The sequence below is a fragment of the Leucoraja erinacea genome, chromosome 7 (assembly GCF_028641065.1).
Source record: "Leucoraja erinacea ecotype New England chromosome 7, Leri_hhj_1, whole genome shotgun sequence".
Classification (NCBI taxonomy): Eukaryota; Metazoa; Chordata; class Chondrichthyes; order Rajiformes; family Rajidae; genus Leucoraja; species Leucoraja erinaceus.
Genome location: NC_073383.1, coordinates 10,479,276 through 10,489,099, shown reverse-complemented (window position 1 = coordinate 10,489,099; position 9,824 = coordinate 10,479,276). Strand labels below are relative to the sequence as shown.

The window sequence follows — 9,824 nt, the reverse complement described above, 5'->3', positions numbered from 1 at the left end:
CATTCTTTACTTATAATTTCAGCTTTCTATATTGATGCCAGTTAACCTTCGATTCTTTTAATTATTCACCGACGGCGTGCTGCTCTTAATTATTATTGCGTCACTTAAACAACGACCTTTTGGAATGTCATATAAACTATATTACTAATAGGAATCTTGCCTACTGTATCCACTGGATCTCCTCAATGCAATAAGATTGCATCAAGAAAGGTTTTGAAATCAGTTTTGACTAATTACATTGAGACTTCCCAGGAGTCAGTCGCTGTGGTGGATGTTCATATTATTTTTTTAAATTGGGCGTCTTGTTGCTCTTTATTGGTATGACTGTATGGCAAGTTGAATTTCACTGCACCGTAATTGGTACATGTGACAATAAACAAACCTTGAGCCTTGTAACTATTGGTTACATATAGGAACAGCAGTTTCAGAATAAAGGGTAGTTCAATCTTGGACTGAGATGTGAAGAAATTTCTTCACTCGGAGGATGGTGAATCTTTGGAATTCTCGGTCTCAGGGATATCATTAAATTCATTTAATAGAGAGATTAAATTTCTGGATATTAAGGGAATCAAGGGGCTTGAGGATAGTACAGGGAAAAGGCACTAAGGTAGAAGTTCAGCTAAATGTAATTAGTCAACATTGATTTCAAAAGAAGTCTTTCTTGATGCAACGTTATTGAATTGTGGAGAATGTAGGCAAGATTAACGCTAGCTTCTTAAGGAGTTTTGAAGGACCAAATGGCCGAACCCTACAACTATGTTATATTTTCTTTCAGGCAAATTGCAAATGACTGAGTAATTTATTTGTCGATAAACATGGGTGTCCATTGTGCCACAAGATATGAGACTAAAATTATGGTGATAATTGTACACAGTTGTCCTCCAGTCATGGCCTTGTTCCGGAGATATTACCATGTGTTCAATGGGTGAAGTTGCTATATTTTTGTGTCTTGAACTCTCCAAATACATTTTCTCAAACTCTCCAAATGATTTCCCATGTCCCATAATCTACACCTAAAATCTTCCAGTTAAAGAGAGCATTGTAGGAGTGATACAACGGAAACGGGAAAATCAAAAGGCTCATTAGCTTGGTGATTAAATGTGCCCTTTCTTTAAACAAACGCAACATGCCTAATCTCAGTTTACCTCTGCCCCAAAGAATTAGATGTGTTAGACATAATTAAAATACATTACTTAATTTCAATTTGGGAAAGAGGGAAGTGGAAATTCACTGTGTTTGTTCACCTTCTTAAAAAAACGGATTACTTATGCAAGATAGTGAAGCCATCTTCTCACTGCCTGAGAAGAAACTGAGGATATGAGTCATATCCCCTTTAAATCATTTATAACCATCAAGACTATGGAGAGAGATCAACAGCAACTGGCAAACAAATGATCATGAAAAAATAAGCCATTTTAGATTTTTTTTCTTATCTCTCATTTCCAAGTTTGCAAATTGGCACCATATTTTACATGCAAAATGATGATTCTGAGACTTTTCTGTATCTTATTTATTCTGCATTTAATACATCCTGATCTGCCTATACGTTTTTTAGATAAATATCTTGCATTGCCAGCAACACTTCAAAATTAAACATTACAGATTGAAAATATGGCGCAACATGGAAAAACAGATAGATTGCTGTCAGCAAATACATTCAACAAAGTACCAAGAAACACATACTTGTTACAATATTGAAAAACAATCACAGCCACAAACTGTATCTTGGTTTACGTACAAGCAGAGGCCAATGCTACCACACACAGAGCAAAACTAAACCGAGTGTGTTGTCTTGACACATACAATTATTGATAATTTAACAGCACAGAGCAGCATGTCCTACACTGAAATTGGAGCATTGGAGAGAAATATATTTTAAAACTATGCTGGAATCTTTCAAAAAATCCCAAGCAAAAAAGTGCATCAAGCAAACTTTAGCAGCTAACCCTCCAGCACACAAAACATGCACCAAATGCAGTTATTAGTATCCTGAAGGAATGCAAATGATTCATGCAAAATGCAGCAGCAGAAAGCTTTCTAAAACACGTTAATGCAAATAGGTCAGTAAATCAGACATATTTCGGATGCACTCCTACACTGAAAGCTCCAAGACATGGTCCTCGTCTTGAAAATGTACACTTCATCAAAGTTCATCAACAACAAAAAAACACAGAAACAAGCCACTTTCTCTCATAAAAATAAGGATGGAAAATATTCTGGTATAGCTCAAAGATAGTTGGACATTAGAATGGTGTTTAAGTTAATTAGGTTCAAATTTTTAAAAAAAATACATGTGACCAAAAGGAGTGGGTATAATGGACTGAAAGTGTTTCACCCACTCTGCACGTAACATTTAAAGCACTAAATAATGTAGACTTTTGCAGAACACAAAATTTACAATCAAAATAACTGACAAACATGTTATATACAAAGGCATAAACTATGCAGTATTGTATCATGCTTACAAATTGTAGAGAACAATGAACATCAGAGGCAAGCTTCATACAATACTTACAATCCACCCACTACAAATAGCAGCCTGTGGCAACAATACTGCAGGACGGTTTTGGATATTTTAAGCTGATTTCAATTCTGAAGTATAATACCAGTCTTCAGTCTACTTTCAATAAATTATTAGATCAAATTCCAACACAAAAAACAGTATGTGTTTAATCATTCAAAATGCTACTGACAAATTATCCCTGAAATTGTCAATGAAAATTTCAATGAAAAGTGAATACAATTCTAATTAAATCCTAATTATAGCTAGGTATCCAAAGAATTTGAATTTCCCAATAACATTTACTCAAAATATCAGTAATTCAGGTAAAACATTGGAAGGTTTAAGAAGGAACTGCAGGTGTTGGAAAATCAAAGGTAGACAAAAATGCTGGATAAACTCAGCGGGCGAGGCAGCATCTACGGAGCGAGTGTCCTCTGCCTCACCCGCTGAGTTTCTCCAGCATTTTTGTTTCCTTCGTTCCATAGATGCCGCCTCACCCGCTGAGTTTCTCCAGCATTTTTGTCCACAAAAAGTTGGAAGGGTTCTTTTTTGAAAAAATATGTAGGAACTTGATAAAATGATACAATATTTCTGTCACTAAATCATTTGCATTCCTTGGAAGCATTTACTTACAACATTTACAGTAATGAAACATGAAGTATCTTCTGCTTAGTGGCCCTTAAAAATGAGGAGAAAAAAAAAACATAAGTCAGGACTGAATGAAACATTAAGTTAAATAAAAGGGGATGATGCCAAGCAACAAATCTCAAGCAACACTGGAATATTGTTTACATAACCTACATCTTGAGTAGCCAGCCAAACAAATTTCAATCCTTACTGTCAGTTCATTGCTCTGCCTTTACACATTTGAAACAGCTGGTTATTCAAAGTTTTATGCAGGTTAAATAGCCTCTACTGGTAAAACACTTTGACAGATTCTTGTAGACATGATAATATTCATTCACATTTTACAGGAGTTTCCCCACAAGTTAATATGATCCACAACAATAACAATTTTTGACGACATTTTTTCTAAAACTAGATATTTTCCCATGTTTCTAGGCCAGGAGATGAGCGTGAATACTTTCGACTATTCACATAATTTCGGACTCCATGGCAATTTCATATCGACCGCAAGCCAATAGTTTTCTAAAAATCTTAAATTGTGCTGAGATTATCATGCTCTTTTTTAAAAAACACATGAAGAGCTTAGTGCATTATTTCAAGTCCCAGAGTGATTGTTCAAACTGGGCAGGCACTGGCTTTTTCTCTTAATTTTACCCGGGCCTACAGTTCCTCTGCACTACATCAAAAAATTCTCATCTAAAACACCAGAGCCAAAAAATACAACACTATTTTACAAACATCACTCAAACATCAGTTTGGTTTTGGTAATTCAGGGCAGAATTACTGTTGGACAGTGAAGAACTATACCATGCTGTCTATGTTCTCCTTGGAGTGCTTTTCTTTTCCATTGTTTGAGTCTTCTGAAGGTATATACTGATTTTGATAATCTTGAAGGATTGTTACAATATCATGGTGGCCAAAGTGAATCGCCTCATCCACTGGTGTGTTGCCCCACCTAAAGTTTTAATAATGAAAAAGCAAAATTAAATAGTATATTCCAGCTGAACAGCCTGCAAGAAATTTCAAATGACATTATAATCATTACCATAATTTTTCATCAGGATTTACATCCAAAGTAATTAAATCACTTATTAAAAATAAACTTTTGAAAATGAAGAGACTTTTCCTCTATCATGTTTAAGGTTTAGTATTGACGGAAACAGGCCACAAAAAACAAATTTTTTTTCTAAAACCTGCCTGCACTCACCATAACCCTGCTCCCTCAAAAATGTTTTCCATTTCAGGGAATTCCACACCACCATTTTATATTACCCCTAAACTTTGTCCCTTAGAAAAATAGGGAAAAGCTTTTTGTCTATCCCGAAAGTATTGAGCCAAAGATTTTTCTAAAAATCACTCAGATTGCTCCCTCAAAGTTTTCCATTCAGAAGTTTTATATACATTTAGAAAATAGTTTTTTTGAAAGGAAATCTATCGAAACAGGTGACTGCTTAGAATTAATGTTGTATTTATGAGAGAGAACTTCAGAATTAATCAAGACATTGCCACAGGTATCCCAATTATTAAGAAGTAAACAAGATAGAATCCACAAGCCAATTTTTGCATAATTTGTGTTAATCACAGTGCTGAAAACAACATAGATATACAAAGTTAAATAACTACCAACTTACCTGTCTTTAGGGAATGGATTTACTTTGCAAGCTTCTAACAAAAAGCGAACCACCTCCACATGGCCTATAAATGAAAGTAAATCTGTGATATTCTGTATTATTAGTTGGTTTCCTCACCAATGGTATACGTGCTACACTATTTCTAGAAAACAAATCATACCTTCAGCAGCTGCTACATGCAGCGCTGTTCGTGAGTCATAGTCCCGCTGCTCCATATCCATAGCAGATAAAGCAAACCTGCAAACGGAGCAAGAAAAAGGTAACAGTTTTCCACAATTTATAAAGTCTCAAGGTAGCTTTACATTTAAGTTTTTTTAAATTCCATTATATGCAGATAAAATAATCTAAAATGTAATACTTCTAAAGTGTAAAATTATACAAAACTTAAAATAAATAAGATGCACAATTTCCAGGTCTGATCTCTTCATATAACTTGCAACTGTACAAATAGGTTTTTGGGTGTGAAATAGTTAATAATGCCGAATTAATGTTAGTCATGTGAGACGGACATTCACTGATTTATTTGTGTCGATGCACTTCAACAACCTAATCTAGACCAATACCATGAACTAACCATTAATTAAGACCCTTTAAGAAATATATAGATGCATAAATATACAAGGGGTGGCACAGTGGCGCAGCAGTAGAGTTGTTGCCTTACAGCACCATAGACCCGGGTTCGATCCTGACTACGGGTGCTGTCTGTACGGAGTTTATACGTTCTCCCTGTGACCGCATGCGTTTCTGCCGGGTACCTCCCACACTCCAAAGACGTACGGGTTTGTACAGTAGGTCAATTGGCTTCTGTAAATTGTCCTTATGTGCAGTATAGTGCTAGTGCGTGGGGTAATCGCTAGTCGGCATGGACTATAAAGGACTGTAACAGGTCGATGGACCCGTTTCCATGCTGTATCTCTAAAATCATGGCCAAAACATGCAAGACAAAGAGAGTGGTTGCGTCATCAGTCCTCTGCCTGCACTTTAATTCCCATTGTTTACAACAATGCATTCTGCGTTGATCACATCAAATTGTGTCTTAACATTTCCATCAAATTGATGACAAGGAGAGTTCAATCTGATCAGGTATGATAGATTATTTAAGAATGTTTAGGAATATTACTGAATAAAATTCCAGTGCCTGTGTTGAAAAATCTTACATCGTCCACATCTGATCTCAAGATGGCGCTGGAGGGTGACGATTCTTTGTGCGGCGATTCTTGGCATGATGGTTCCAGAGAAGAATCTACCACCATCTGATACAATCGCTCTACTGCTTTAAACCCAACCTGTTCTTTCTGAACTGTGGCTTCCCCTCTACCATTGCAAACAAAGACCTTAACCACATTTCATCCATTTCCCTTATCTCTTCTCTCACTCCCAATCCTCTAGGAAACACCAAGGACAGAGTTACTCTGGTCTACCCCACCAACATCAACGGAACATACTCCACAATTTCTGCCACCTTCAAAGACATTCCATCAATGGATACTTTCCTTTCTCCTCCCCTTTCAGCATTTCACAAAGACCTTTCCCTTTAAGACTCCCTGGTCCCCTCCCACCAACAATCCTCTGTCTCATGGCACTTTCTTTCCCTTGCAACCACAGCCGACGAAACACTTGCCCTGTCATCTCATCCCATCCCGCCATTTAGGGATCCAGGCAGTCTTTCCCGTTGAAATAGTTATTCACTTTTACTTCTTCGGTGTACGGCATTCGGTGTTCACGATATGGTGTATTCTACACTGAAGAAACCAAAGGTGGTCTGGGTGACCATTTCGCTGAACACTTGTGCTCGGACCGCAAAGGCCTGCTGGGTCTCCCGGTTGTTAATGATTTTAACTCCCCTTCCCATCTCTGTACTGACTTTTCTGTCCTGGGCTTCCTCCATTGCCAGAGTACGGCCACATGGAAACCAGAGGAACAGCCCCTCATATTCCACTCGGGTAGTTTACAATCAAAAGGTATGAACGTTGAATTCTCCAATTTTAGGTATCTAACCAACTAACACCCCCCCCTCCTTTCTTTTCCCCCCGCCCCCTTTTTCTTGTTCCTCACCTGGAACCACTCCCATTTCCTCTCTTCCCCCTATATTCCTTCCTTTGGCTTCACAATTCATGCAACTTCTCTCATTATCTCTATCTCTCATTTTTTGGCCTTTCATCACTGGCCTTTGTCCAACTATCTGCCGATCACCTGTATCCACCTATAACACGCCAGACTTTGTCCTGCCCTCTCCTCTCTTCCAGCTTTCTCCTCCCCTCCCATCCCCAACCCCAATTAGTCTGAAGAAGGCTCTTGATCCAACCTGAAACATCATCCATCCATGTACTCCAAAGATGCTACCTGGCCTTCTGAGTTACTCTTTGGCACTTTCTGTCTGTATTTGTAAACCAGTATCTGCAGATTGGGTAACCGCTTTGCCGGACACCTTTAAGGGTACCAGTCTGTAGGGGTAACCCTGCTGTTGCCTATCGCTATGACCCCAACCCATTCCCACTCTGAGCCATTGGTCTGACCTTCCAGAAGGCTGCACTGTAATGGCATGAACAAGTCAAGTCAAGTTGAGAGAATTTGTCATGGCAGGCAGTGACTAGTCCAAGGCTCAGATAGGACAATATATATTAAATTCTTGAAGGCAATGCTGCAAGCACAACAGAATATTGTAGGAGGATGTAAAAGGTACAGAAAATGTTTGGCAGATCAGTGTGGATCTGTATACCATAGACCAAAGCAGATATTATAAACAGTATTGGGAAAACATAATGGTACACCAGTAAACAGGTGCAATAGGCATGTTGGCTTTCATAGCAAGAGGATTTGAGTATAGTTTTTGTTTGAAGTTGTGTTTAATCGTCTGATGGCTGTGGGGAAGTAGCTGTTCCTGAACCTGGATGTTGCAGATTTCAGGCTCCTGTACCTTCTACCTGATGGCAGCGGAGAGATCACAGCTTAAGGTGGGGAAATCCTTTAAAACCGAGATGGCCAGGATGGTGTGGAACTCTCTGCCACAGAGGGTAGTTGAGGCCAGTTCCTTGATGAGGGAGTTAGCAGCAGAGGGTTTTTGAGGCAGCTCGAAGGGCCGAATGGCCTACTCCTGCACCTACCTATGTTTCTATGTCTATGACCTTCAACTGCGATAGATCTTGTGGCCAGGTCAGGGATATGTATGTGGCCCTTGTAGGAAAGGGGATCCCTCGATGGTGGGGAGGTCAGAGCCGGTGATGGCATGGGCAGTGCTTACAACTTTTTGCAGCCTTTTCCGCTCCTGGACGCTCAAGTTGCCGAACCAAGCTCCGAACCGGAAGCATGCTCTCCACTGTGCACCTGTAGAAGTTCGAGAGAGTCCTCCTTGACATACCGACTCTCCGTAATCTTCTCAGGAAGTATAGGTGCTGATGTGCTTTCTTTATAATCGCATCAGTGTGCTGGGACCAGGAGAGATCTTTGGAAATATGCACGCCCAGGAATTTGAAGTTCTTGACCCTTTCCACCATCGACCCGTTGATATAAACGGGATTGTGGGTCCCTATCCTCCCCCTTCCAAAGTCCACAATCAGTTCCTTGGTTTTGCTGGTGTTGAGAGCCAGGTTATTGTGCTGGCACCATTTGGTCAATAGGTCGATCTCTCTTCTATACTCTGACTCCTCCCCATCAGTGATATGTCCTACAATAGTGGTGTCTTTGGCGAACTTGATGATGGAGTTTGCACTATGTCCGGCTACGCAATCGTGAGTATAGAGTGAGTACAGCAGGGGGCTGAGCACGCAGCCTTGAGGTGCTCCCGTGCTGATTGTTATCGAGGATGACACATTTCCACCAATACAAACAGACTGTGGTCTGTGAATGAAGAAGTCGAGGATCCAATTGCAGAGGGATGCGCAGAGACCCAGATCTGAGAGCTTGGTAACCAGCTTGGAGGGGATGATGGTATTAAATGGCGAGCTGTAATCAATGAATAACAGCCTGACATATGGGTTTTTGTTGTCCAAGTGGTCCACATCCAAGTGGAGAGCCAGTGAGATCGCATCCACTGTTGATCTGTTGTGGCGGTAAGCGAACTCCAATGGGTCCAGGTTCTTGTCGAGGTAGGAGTTGATATGCGCCATTATCAACCTCTCAAAGCACTGGTCGATAGTCATTGAGGCACGTCACCTTGCTCTTCTTATTATTGATGCCCTTTTAAAGCAGGTGGGAACCTCAGACCTCAGAAGCGAGAGGTTGAAAATGTCCGTAAAGACTCCAGCCAGTCGGTCCGCACAGGTTTTTAAACACGTCCGGGTATACCATCAGGTCCAGACGCTTTCCGAGGGCTCACCCCTTCTGACGTCGGCCTCTGTTCATCCACGGCTTCTGGTTAGGAAACACTCAGAAGGTTTTTGTTGGGATGCAGTCCAACAAACTCAAGGAACAGCACCTCATCTTGCATCAGACAATGCTGCAGCCTTCTGGACAAACACTGAACTACTGCTTCAAGAAGCTTGAATTGGCAGTCTATAATCAGTCATCCAATCCATGACATTAGCTCAGCTTGGTTTTTTTTAACCTCTCCTTTGTCTCTCTGGAAGTGGAGGACACATCCAGCTGTGACACATACTCCCCTGTGAAATCTCCTCAAGGTATGCCTACTTTGAAGAAGTTCTCCTCCTCTCTCCGGAGACAGTTTCACAACCTCCTATCAGTCTGAAGAAGGGTTTCGGCCCGAAACGTTGCCTATTTCCTTCACTCCATAGATGCTGCTGCACCCACTGAGTTTCTCCAGCATTTGTGTGTACCTTCGATTTTCCAGCATCTGCAGTTCCTTCTTAAACACTTAATGCTTGTCTTTCTGCTCTGCATTTCCCAACTACAAGATTCTTTTGTCTATGTTCTCCTGCACTAACTGCTCCCCACTCACTCATTGATCAGATAACCTTGTGAACCTTTTATTTCCATTGACACCTTGGTTTTACCCTATCACAGACATTCCCTCCCCTCCACCCTCCCAGCAGTTTATTATCTTGTCTTCTTCCCAGTTTGGATGAAGGGAGTTCAACCTAAAAGATTAACATTGGTCCACTTCCCAC

General features: G+C 40.3%; 1 protein-coding gene across 2 annotated transcripts in view; it reads right to left on the bottom strand.

The window, feature by feature from the left end:
- Positions 1-1,882: 1,882 nt before the first annotated feature.
- The window catches only part of LOC129698643 (glutaminase kidney isoform, mitochondrial-like), a 77,500-nt gene continuing 69,558 nt past the window's right edge, over positions 1,883-9,824 (bottom strand). The window contains exons 16-19 of one of the 2 annotated variants that reach the window (XM_055637774.1): positions 4,922-4,998; positions 4,762-4,825; positions 3,938-4,085; positions 1,883-3,181 (exon numbers count right to left, since the gene is read on the bottom strand). In XM_055637774.1, the coding sequence (XP_055493749.1) occupies positions 3,173-3,181; positions 3,938-4,085; positions 4,762-4,825; positions 4,922-4,998 (298 nt within the window). In that variant the 3' untranslated portion in view covers positions 1,883-3,172. Of the gene's footprint in view, positions 4,086-4,761; positions 4,826-4,921; positions 4,999-9,824 lie in introns of both variants that reach the window. The other variant, XM_055637775.1, reaches the window with a different exon arrangement.